Genomic DNA, 12,500 nt, shown 5'->3' with positions numbered 1-12,500 from the left:
GCTCTATCAGTGTTGCTGAAGACCTTTGCCAGTGTGTTGCTGGAGAGCAGTGGGGTGTTTTGGACACTGTGATGATACGGTGTAGGACTGGCCCGTGTTGTGTTGAGTAGGGTGGACTCGCCGGTGTGAGGACATTACATCCTGGATGTTGTATAACAGAAGATGAAGTGGACTTGCCGGGAATAGACGAAGACTGCGGAATTTATTGTATTAGTGTCCTGTGCGAAAGTGACATTCGCAGAAGGGGCACTACGCCCCATACACAGTGAAATAAAGAACCCAGTGACTGGCTTGGTTCTCGTGTGGTATTCTTGAGGCATGACTCCTCCCCTCTACCACCTCACTTACCTAGTGTGTCCTCTCCAGGTGTTTCATCATCCCTGTTTACTTTCTGTTCTTCGCAAGAAAAGCATTTTAGCAATACCGGTGTAAAGCTTACTGTCTACCCCCTTTTTTGAATATTAATGGGAGTGCATTTCCACTTTTTCAAGATTTCTGAGAGCTCTGCAATCTCTTAATGCTTCATTAGAGACAAGTTTTTCACATATCTCCTTGTCGTTTTCCATGAAGATACTAATTTGTCTCAGTCTGTTGTTGTCCTCGTAATTCTTCGTGTTAAATTATGCAACACTTTAGGCTGGTCTACAGATTTAGCCGCAAAACCAGCTTGAAATTCAAAATGCTTTATTCCTGACTCTGACATAGTGTTTCGTGGCATCTGTACTGATTCCTTCATAACATTGGTCTTCTCAAGACTCGGGAGAGTGCTGAGAATGTGGTCCCTATATACAAGATGAACACAAGAGCACCAGAACTGACATTCATGCCCAACCACTTGGGGTGGACGGTAGAGCGACGGTCTCGCTTCATGCAGGTCGGCGTTGAATTCCCGACCGTCCAAGTGGTTGGGCACCATTCCTCCCCCCGTCCCATCCCAAATTCTTATCTTGACCTCTTCCATTTGCTATACAGTCGTAATGCCTTGGCGCTTTCCCCTGTTAATTCCCTTCACTGCAGAACACTGAACTCATAAGACGCGACTCTTGGACTACTCAGAATTGTATTGAAGGTGAAAGAACAACAAATATATGTATATGCATTAAAAAATCGGATGTACCCTACATCAGTTCTCAAGACAATGTATACAATGTTCATTATATCACAACACTGTATATACATTACCTTGAGAGACGATGTAGGTTACATACGAAAATTTGGTTTTAATATACTTACACATATTTGGGTCTTGCCTTCAGTCAAGCACTACGGCATTGTCGTAAGAGTGTCTAGAACCTTATTGTTTCTTTACCAGACTACAACATGACTTCAGTGAAGGTAAATCATGTCTAACAAAACTATTACAGTAAATGACTAAATAAATGATAAAACGAGAGAGAGAGAGAGAGAGAGAGAGAGAGGGTGCTGGCGGCCGCCAATTCCTATATTTGAGGAGTGTTGGTGCAAGTCCCACACACAAGGCTCCTACACAAATTTGAGAAGAAAGCTAGTGTAGAATCACGTATGTGATTCATACGTCAGCGAGGTTCAACAACCTGGTTGACCAGACGACCAACCGGGAGTCCTAGTCAGAGACCGAACCGCGGAGTCATTGATCCCCGGAAGCTGCACAGGGTAGGTGGTGAGGGAATACCTCTCGGGCAGGAACAAAGGGTAACAGTGAGAGGCGAGGAATCAGAGTTGGTGAGTGTTCACAGCGCGGTTCCAAAGGGATCAGTATGGGACCCAATATGTACCTTATACAGACTAGTTAATGACCTGACACAAGAAATAGTCATTCATATCTCTGTAGATGATGTGAAGCTGACGAAGACAGAAGCGAAGATGACTGCGAGAGCAGGCAGGAAGAGTTGACGGTCCTTCAGTAGCGGCCAGAGAGATAGTTGCTAGACTTCAACCCGGGCAACTGCAAAGTAAAGAGGCTGGGTGGGTGGTAAATTTTCCAGGGAAATTACCAGCTAAAAGGGAGACAAGTTACGGAAACAAAGCGGGAGAAATACCTGAGATAATATAACCCCAAATGTGCCACCTGAGGAGCACATCAACAGTGAAACATCTAACACAAGGTGAAGCTGCCAATAATATACAAGTTTGTCTCAGTTGCGTAGAAATGAAGACCTTGAGAACATTATATACACGACTAAGTCGCTCAGACCTGGAGTTCTCGCCTTAACAAATACAAACTAAACCTGGAGAGCGTTGAGAAGTGTGCGCCAAGATTGGCTCCAGGGGCCAGATTCACGAAAGCACTTACGCAAGCACTTACGAACCTGTACATCTTTTCTCAATCTTTGGCGGCTTTGTTTTCAATTATTAAACAGTTAATGAGCTCCGAAGCACCAGGAGGCTGTTTATAACAATAACAACAGTTGATTGGGAAGTTTTCATGCTTGTAAACTGTTTAATAAATGTAACCAAAGCCGTCAAAGACTGAGGAAAGATGTACACGTTCGTAAGTGCTTGCGTAACTGCTTTCGTGAATCTGGCCCCAGGGCTGTCACAAACACGTTCTCGTCCTTTCCTTCTTTAGGAAAGAAGAAACAGGAGAGATACGATAAACAGGAATAATATATTGAAGAGAACTAACAGTGTGGACAATGAAGCAAAGTTCAAAATAAGGAACGGTGGGGCGGGGGTCCGCGGGAGGAGGCTGGAGGCGCTGGTGTGCCGGAGACGTCAGGAAACGTTTCTCAGGGTTAAGCGGTGCCAGCAAGCGGAGTGGACTACACGAACAGTGTCCAGACGAGGTCGATAAGAACTTCAGAAAGAAATACGACGAGAAGCATGAGGAATAACAGACACTTGCATTTATTGTCCAGGTGCGGGAAAATCGTGGCCGGGGAGCTAATGCTGGACCGTGAAAGTGGAAGGAGGTAAGTCAGTCGGATGAGAACACAGACACACGCAAGGTCTTAGAACACAGTCAGTTGTCTTCGCTATTGTTCTACTCTCCTTTGTTGCTATTCTCTGAACCTAAGAAAAACTGAAATGTTTTGCGTAAGTAATTTAAAGATGTGAAGCAGATCGTTTGACCTTTTAGTCCTTAAGGGTAGTTTTAGCGATATTCTTCAACTTTGTTTTGGTGTACGTGGCTATCATTAAGTCATTATAGAAGAGTTCACCGTCATCATTTTCACTTGTCACTTTCCTACAAAATGTTACTTTTCTAAATGTTGTGAAGGTCAAATTTATTCGCCACCTCTACGTACGTCTTGAGGCCATTTAAAGAAGGCGTCCTTGTCCACCTTGTCTATATTTTGTATGTTGTGATCATATCCTCTTAGTCTTTTCGTCTCCAGGGTAGTGAGATTTAATTCCCTTAACCTGTCCTCATAACTCCCTTAATTCTGGCATAATCTAAATGCAAACTTCTGCACTTTATACATTATTGTTTTGTGATCAGCAAGTTGCGGATTCCAGTCTGGTGCTGCACATTGCATTATTGGTTTAACATAGGCAGTGTAGATTGTCTTCAGTCTTTATATATGGTTTTTATAAGACAAATTTTCGCCAGAATTGCATATGCTGCCGATGTTACCCTGTCTGTGTGTGCCTCTGGTGGCAGTGATGGAGTTATATCCACTACCAAATTATTGATAGCAGGACATTTGTGGTCATTTTCCCCTAGATCAGTGAATAATGTTGCATGTTACTAAAAGAATAATTTGTTGTTAACCCTGGAAACACAAACCGTAACTGTCCTTATTTTCCGCTTGTTACAACGTGTAATATAGTTGATACATATTGGCTTCACTTGTTTATGACGTATTAGAACGTTGTTACAACTTGATATATTAGTTGTTATAACTTGTTAGGTGTTAACACTTGTTCGAGCGTTGTAGCAACGTCATAGTTTCGCTGCATGTTTGGCGGGAAGTTTGTTTTGAACGTTTGTATGTGTAGTTGGCGGACGGTGCCAGACATGGACGTGGGGGAGTTAATGTCGCCCCTGACACCATGTTCCTTTTTTAATTCTGGCGACTCCGACCAGCCTATGTTCATCCCGTACCCCAGACCAATCCCCCTGCAAATTTGGGTGAGTCTAACCCCTAGAAGCGTATGATCTTTAACTTTGAACATACAGACAGACATTGTGTATGATAGTGTAGATATATAACCTGCAAACTACAATAAACATGGACATTTTCGAAGTGGTCGTGAGTTAAAAGCTCCAATGATGCAAGTGAAATAAATTAAAAACAAAATTATTATATATAAATTATTATATATATTTTATTATATATATATATATATATATATATATATATATATATATATAATATATATATATATAAATTATATAAATAAATTAAAAACAAAATTATTATATATAAATTATTATATATATTTTATTATATATATAATATATATATATTTTATATTATATATATATATATTTTATTATATATATATATATATATATATATATATATATATATATATAAATTATATAAATAAATTAAAAACAAAATTATTATATATAAATTATTATATATATAAAACAAAATTAAAATCTCTCTCTGGCATACTAAGCTCACTGGCTTGTATACGAAGGGAGGTTTCAACTATAGCCGATATTCTCAGCACCATTTTATTATTTCACCTTTGTACTATTGTGTCTCACATTGTCTTTGCATTTATCTTTGTTATTTAATTGTACTTTTCATTCTCCCGAGATTTGTCTTTATTTTCATTTATGTTTAAAGTAAATATATTAAAGTTTCATTGTTCATATTTTGTGTTTTACGTGTTCCTCCCTCTCACTTACCACAGACAACAGGCAAGCAGTCTATCTTTTTGTTTTATGTGTGACCAGGCATTGACACCTGCCATTGGAGGACTGCCGAACATCAATACTCCAACACTTTCCTGTCATAATATACACAGGTATATTCGCTATATGAGAGCAAGATGAACAATACCAAGAAAGAGTACCTGGAAGCCGTCGTATGTCCAGGAGGCGAACTTCATGACGCACTTCTGCTCGTCAAAGGGGAAGAACTCGACGTTGATGGAACATGATGACCTGAAGATGGCCGACGACAACCACGTGACGTTCCCGTCTGACGTCACGATGATGTTGGTGCTCAGGATGGCATTGTTGTACTGGCTGTCAGCACTGGGGAAGAGGAGAGCAATGTGAACAAAGGTGAGACTCCACATCTGTCAGCTCTGTAGTAGGGAAGAAATAGGTGTCAGTAAAGCTGCTCTGATTGAAGTCTACAAGAGGAAGGCTACTGACCACCGGGGCCCCTCTCGTCTGGTGGTCAGAGCGCCCAATGGTAAGTGGTGGTAAGCAGACAAGTCGCGTCTCATGATAATTATTCAGTAACGCACGGACCACTCTACATTGTTCCAGTGGTCGTGTTTACAGTGGTCTTAAGTGTTCGTGTTTACAGTGGTCTCTATTGTTCGTGTTTACAGTGGTCCCAAGTGAATAGGTATCCCCCCCCCCTCCGTTGTCCTATTTTCAATCGTCCCAAGTGGTCGTTTTTACAATAATTCCAGTGGTTGTGTTCAAATAATTCCCAGTGGTCGTTTTAACATAGACTTGCAAAGATTTTATCTACAACAGTCCTCTGAGGTCTTGTTTACATTGGTCCCTAGATTTTTGGCTTACACTGGCTCGCAGGTGTCGTGTTTACAGTGGTGTGAGAGAGAGAGAGGGAGAGAGAGAGAGAGAGAGAGACAGGCAGACAGACAGACAGAAAGAGAGAGAGAGAAGCACACACACAGACCACACCCCCGGACCTCCACACACAGAGTAAGAGACTCACTTGTTATAGAGGATAATATCGGGCTTCCAGAGCTTGTCAGCGGGGAGGCGGATGACCTGGATGCTGCCAAAGTCCGAGGCGTTCCACTGGAGGCTGTAGTCCAGCCACATCTGTCGGGGAGAGAGAGAACACCTGTCACTCTTGCTCAGTGATCGACCTTCCTTGTCCCTCGGTGCTCACTCCCAGGAAGCTTAGTGTTTATGTACTCACCTATTTGTGCTTGCGGGGGTTGAGCTCTGGCTCTTTGGTCCTGCCTCTCAAATGTCAATCAACTGGTGTACAGATTCCTGAGCCTATTGGGCTCTATCATATCTTCACTTGAAACTGTGTATGGAGTCAGTCTCCACCACGTCACTGCCTAATGCATTCCATTTGTCAACTACTCTGACACTAAAAAAATTCTTTCTAATACCTGTGTCCCCTAGTGCGTGTGCCCCCTTGTGTTAAATAGCCCGTCTTTATCTACCCTGTCAATTCCTCTGACAATCTTGTACGTGGTGATCATATCCTCCTAACTCTTCTGTCTTCTAGCGACGTGAGGTTTAATTCCTGTAGTCTTTCCTCGTAGCTCATACCTCTCAGCCCGGGTACTAGTCTGGTGGCAAACCTTTGAACTTTTTCCAGTTTGGTCTTATGCTTGACTAGATATGGACTCCATGCAGGGGCTGCACACTCCAGGATTGGTCTGACATAGGTAATATGTGGTGTTGTGGCGGTGGTGGTGAGTTCTGTAGTATTGGTGGTGTGTTCAATGGTCAGGGGGGGAAATCAGGGAAAAGCGCCAAGCCATTTCGACAATATAGCCACTGGTAAAGGGTCAGGATAAGGGTTTTGGAATGGGGCGGGGGGGGGGGGAATTTAAGGAATGGTTAGGTTATCTTGAGGTTATCTTGAGATGATTTCGGGGCTTTAGTGTCCCCGCGGTCCGGTCCTCGACCAGGCCTCCACCCCCAGGAAGCAGCCCGTGACAGCTGACTAACTCCCAGGTACCTATTTACTGCTAGGTAACAGGGGCATTCAGGGTGAAAGAAACTTTGCCCATTAGTTTCTGCCTCGTGCGGGAATCGAACCCGCGCCACAGAATTACGAGTCCTGCGCGCTATCCACCAGGCTACGAGGCCCCATATGGTGCGCCAAGAACAAATAAAACAATGCAATACAATATAACAGTCGATTCCGACTCTGTTATACTGTACTATATTGAGGCAGAGGGGCGCTCACCGCTCACTCATCGCATAGAATCAATTACAAATATATTTAGATCCTTCATTTTTGCTGAATACAACAGGTTTATCGAGCTCAGCGGCCCTGTGAATTACTGAATGGTGTTCGGCACCCCGTCACCCAGGTTGAGGACCACTGGGTCTGACCAGTAACTGGGAGGGTGATCGTGAGGTCAATCTCACCCTTAGCTAAGGGGTTCCTTGATATACTTAGAAATCTTACTGAGAATGGTATACCAGGAAGTTATTTTGAGTAAAATCAGGTTGAGTGGTCAGCAAAGATAATGTTTTATCTCCTTTTGTTTAGGAGAGGTGTATATATATATATATATATATATATATATATATATATATATATATATATATATATATATATATATATATATATATATATATATATATATATATATAATATATAATATATAATATATCCTCGATACAATGACCTCGAGGATATATTATATTATATAATAATACAAGGTCACAAGGTCAACCTTCTGACCTTCTCCAGGATGTTACCCAAAAACTGTTACCTATCCCATCAGTTAGGCAACTGTTATTTACTGCTTTTTGTTATCTATGTTAGCTATTTACTGCTAGGTGAACGGGTGCATTAGGTGAAGGAAAACTAATTTATTACAATTTCTTCTGGATAAGGCAGATTTGTCACCTGCCAAAACCGTTGGCAGGTGACCAAAACCGCGATCAACGTCTCTCATATGAAGTCAACCCTGAACTCTGAAACCAGTAATCAAGTCACTGGTAGACTCAGCACTGAGCCACCGGTCCTGGACTCAGCACTGAGCCACCGGTCCTGGACTCAGCACTGAGCCACCGGTCCTGGACTCAGCACTGAGCCACCGGTCCTGGACTCAGCACTGAGCCACCGGTCCTGGACTCAGCACTGAGCCACCGGTCCTGGACTCAGCATTGAGCCACCGGTCCTGGACTCAGCACTGAGCCACCGGTCCTGGACTCAGCGCTGAGCCACCGGTCCTGGACTCAGCCCTGAGCTACCGGTCCTGGACTCAGCACTAAGCCACCGGTCCTGGACTCAGCACTGAGCCACCGGTCCTGGACTCGGCGCTGAGCCACCGGTCCTGGACTCGGCGCTGAGCCACCGGTCCTGGAGACCCGAAGCGCCTCTCGATTCAAGAACCAAAATCAGATTTCTTGTTTATTAGATCAGAATTTAAGTCTTCCATAAATTACTCGAGTTTGCTGGCTGAGTTGTGCTTCATACGAGGGAGACCGCTCCCAGCCCCACGGGGACGCCTAATGCGCTTAATGGGTCTCTGAAGAAGGGGGAGAGAGAGAGAGAGGGAGAGAGAGAGAGAGAGAGAGAGAGAGAGAGAGAGAGAGAGAGAGAGAGAGAGAGAGAGAGAGAGAGAGAGAGAGAGAGAGAGAGAGAGAGAGAGAGAGAGAGGGAGAGAGAGAGAGAGAGAGAGAGAGAGGTGGGAGGGAGATAGGGGAGGTAGGAAAGGAAGGAGAGAGACAGAGGGAATGAATGTGCAATTGAAAAGGAATGGAGACAAACAGAGAAAGTAGGAAGTAGGAAAGGAGTAGGGATTGATGGTAGGAAGGAGGAAATAGAGAATGGAGACAGAGAGAGAGAGAGTGAGAGTATGGGACTGAAGTGGATGCCTGTTCCATCAAAACATTATAGTGATAGGCAGATAAGAGCCCACATAATCCTAGTTCCCTTTTCTACACTATCTCATCACCCATCCCAGCTCACCCTACCCCAGCTCTCCCTACCCCAGCTCACCCTACCCCAGCTCTCCCTACCCCAGCTCTCCCTACCCCAGCTCACCCTACCCCAGCTCTCCCTACCCCAGCTCTCCCTACCCCAGCTCTCTACCCAAGCTCTCTCTACCCCACCTTTCTCTACCCCAGCTCTCCCTACCCCAGCTCTCCCTACCCCAGCTCTCTCTACCCAAGCTCTCTCTACCCCACCTTTCTCTACCCCAGCTCTCCCTACCCCAGCCCTCCCCATACCAGCTCCCTCTACCCCAGCTCTCCCTACCCCAGCTCTCCCTACCCCAGCTCTCCCTACCCCAGCTCTCTCTACCCCAGCTCTCACTACCCCAGCTCTCACTACCCCAGCTCTCTCTACCCCAGCTCTCCCTACCCCAGCTCTCTCTACCCCAGCTCTCTCTACCCCAGCTCTCCCTACCCCAGCTCTCTCTACCCCAGCTCTACCCCAGATCTCTCTACCCCAGCTCTCTCTACCCCAGCTCTCTCTACCCCAGCTCTCCCTACCCCAGCTCACCCTACCCCAGCCCTCCCCATACCAGCTCTCTCTACCCCAGCTCACCCTACCCCAGCTCTCCCCTACCCCAGCTCACCCTACCCCAGCTCACCCTACCCCAGCTCTCTACCCCTGCTCACCCTACCCCAGCTCTCTCTACCCCAGCTCTCACTACTCCAGCTCTCCCTACCCCAGCTCTCTCTACCCCAGCTCTCTTTACACCAGCTCACCCTACCCCAGCTCACCCTGCCCCAGCTCATCCTACCCCAGCTCACCCTACCCCAGCTCACCCTACCCCAGCTCTCCCTACCCCAGCTCTCTCTACCCCAGCTCTCACTACCCCAGCTCTCTCTACCCCAGCTCTCCCTACCCCGGACCAACCGGGCTGTGGTGGGTATGTGGGCCTGCGGGCCGCTCCAAGCAACAGCCTGGTGGACCAAACTCTCACAAGTCGAGCCTGGCCTCGGGCCGGGCTTGGGGAGTAGAAGAACTCCCAGAACCCCATCAACCAGGTATCAACCAGGTAACCCCAGCTCTCTCTACCCCAGCTCACCCTACCCCAGCTCTCCCTACCCCAGCTCTCCCTACCCCAGCTCTCCCTACCCCAGAGATGAAGGCAGGAGTGAAAGGGAAGGTACTACACAAGATAAGGGAGTACCTAAGCAACAGGACACGGCGAGTCACTGTGAGGGGTGAGGTCCAAGAGTGGCGAGACGTCACTAGTGGAGTCCCACAGGGTTCAGTCCTTGGACCTATCCTCTTTCTGATATATATAAATGAAAAAGGAATATTTATTCCCATAATTCTCAGAAGGAATAATTTATAATTGATTTATAATAATTTATTCAATTACGTGTTTATTCCCAAAAGGAATCAACCCGTTCGTCTCAATGTTTGATGATGATGCAAAAATTATGATGAGGATTAAGACGGAGGATTATAGCAAGAGGCTACAAGATGACCTAGACAAGCTGAAGTAACAGTCCAACAAATGGCTACTAAAGTTGAACCCAAGTAAATGTAAGGTAGTGAAACTAAATAGAGGGAAGAGGAGGCCATACACAAGGTACCGAATGAGAGACGATGTCCTCTACGAACAAGACAGAAAGAGACATCTAGAAATTGATATCAGACCAAACCTGTCTCCTGACAACCTGTCATCTTATATAGAACGTCGCATTTCGATCGTATGCGTTACACAAGGCCAAAAATTGTCGACCTAGAAAATGGAAGCGGCTGGCGAAAATGACGTACTGTCCCGTTTTCTGTTTTGGGTCCTCTGGTAGGTTAGTAAAAATTATTTTAAATTGTCCGTTTTCTTGACGTTGGGAAACCATAGGAGGACGGGCTGCTCCCGAAGCCCACATCATCAGCGGCGTATGCGAGGCTGGCTAACATCAGAACGGCCCTTAGAAACTTGTGTTAGGAATCATTCAGAACCTTGTATACCACATATGTAAAACCAATCCTGGAGTATGCAGCTCGAGCTTGGACCCCATACCTCGTCAGGCATAATATGATGTTGGAGAAGGTCCAGAGGTATACCACTAGACTTGTCCCAGAACTAAGAGGTATGAGTTACGAGGAAAGGCTGCGTTACGTCTCGTTGGAAGACAGAAAAGTTATGGAAGACATAATTTCCTCATAAAAAATCTCAGGGGGATTGACAGGACAGATAAATACATCATTTCAAATTAATCTCTATTTAACCTTAATCCAAACAAATGCAACAACATAAGATTTGGGACAACATAAGGCGACGAGATGGCTGATGATCGAAGCGGAAAATAATAAATCGTTAGAATGCACTACACAACCCTCGCCCTGTCCCGGAGGACAGTTATCAGGATAACAGGCTCATGTTATCAAGGTAACAGACTCGTGTTATCAGGTTAACAGGCTCATGTTATCAGGATAACATAAGCTGCGTAAGCAAATCTGGCGACCAATAATGTAAGCTTGAGGAACACGGACAAGGAAGCTCTGAGGACGGAGCACGCAACACACGCTGGAGCCGTACCAGAAGTCACCCGGTATGGAGTCCACAACCAACGTTTCATAAAGTGACGTATAACATGTCAGAGGCAGCGGTTTGCTGCCTCTGACATCTTCACTACTGTAGCCATCTGCGTGGCCTAGAGGTAGAGCCTCACGGTCATGGAGTCGAGAGTTCGAGTCACCCAGTGCCCAAGTGAATGAAAAAATCCCCAACTAAAAACCACAAAGTTAAACTAGAGAAAATGTAGAAGTCTGCTACAAGACTGGTCCCTGAACTTGGTGAACTGAGCTACAAGGAAAGGACACATGATCACGGTATACAACCTTCTTTGTGGAATAGACAAAGTTGGAAATACATAAATGTTTAATATGAACTGGAGCAGGAGAAGGCAAGGGTGACAACTAGAAACACAGACGAGCCACAGTAATATAAGGAAGATCTTCAGTGTGAGACTAGTGAGTCAGTGGTATGAGATGAAGGGAAAGTGGCTCACGCTAACTCCTCACGTGGTTGAGAGTGACGGTATGGTGAACAACAAGACGGTGGACAGTCATTGCCATAGGTGATCGAGGACTAAAAGGAAGCGGGTCCAGGAGCCGAAACTCGCCCTGCAAGCACGTATAGTCAAGTACATATAGCTAAATATACACATCTTCCTATACCCCAGTTGACCTGAATAAACACAAAATAATATTAAGGTAAAATAACAAAATACTATCACATGCGAACCGTCTAAATCTGACACAAAAGTTTTTTTTGACAAAATCCCGTTAAAATATAATCAAAGGATCAAGCATAACCCAAAATTCTTCACATTTCCTATTCTTTTGAGCCTCTTTCTGCTTGTCCCCGCCGTCCCACTCTGCACAAGCATGACAATGAAGAGTCTGAAATTCAGCATCGATTCCAAATATTTCAGACACAGGCTAATTGTGTCCATTCTTGTGGCGTTTATTGGGAGTTAGATCACTAAATTATCCTTCAGAAATAGATAATTAAACGACTCAAAAGTTAAATTAAAAACAAATTGCAAGAGATAAAACTGTGTGTTATTCTGAACTGGGCGCTCCAATCCTGCTGTGGGAGGCTGAGGGAGGCTGTGGGAGGCTGTGGGAGGCTGAGGGAGGCTGTGGGAGGCTGTGGGAGGCTGTGGGAGGCTGAGGGAGGCTGTGGAAGGTTGAGGGAGGCTGTGGGAGACTGTGGAAGGCTGTGGGAGGCTGAGGGAGGCTGAG

The 12,500-nt window shown here is 45.2% G+C and overlaps 1 protein-coding gene across 2 annotated transcripts in view; it reads right to left on the bottom strand.

Moving 5' to 3' along the window:
* LOC123746823 (neuronal acetylcholine receptor subunit alpha-10) overlaps window positions 1–12,500 on the bottom strand; it is a 288,958-nt gene that overhangs the window by 45,185 nt on the left and 231,273 nt on the right. For both annotated transcript variants that reach the window (XM_069319638.1, XM_069319639.1), the window contains exons 5-6: window positions 5,796–5,905; window positions 4,954–5,137 (exon numbers count right to left, since the gene is read on the bottom strand). In XM_069319638.1, coding sequence (XP_069175739.1) covers window positions 4,954–5,137; window positions 5,796–5,905 — 294 coding nt within the window. The remainder of the gene's footprint in view (window positions 1–4,953; window positions 5,138–5,795; window positions 5,906–12,500) is intronic.

This window comes from Procambarus clarkii, chromosome 93 (assembly GCF_040958095.1).
Source record: "Procambarus clarkii isolate CNS0578487 chromosome 93, FALCON_Pclarkii_2.0, whole genome shotgun sequence".
Taxonomy (NCBI): Eukaryota; Metazoa; Arthropoda; class Malacostraca; order Decapoda; family Cambaridae; genus Procambarus; species Procambarus clarkii.
Note: the sequence above shows the minus strand (reverse complement) of the source record. Positions and strands in the feature narration are given on the sequence as shown.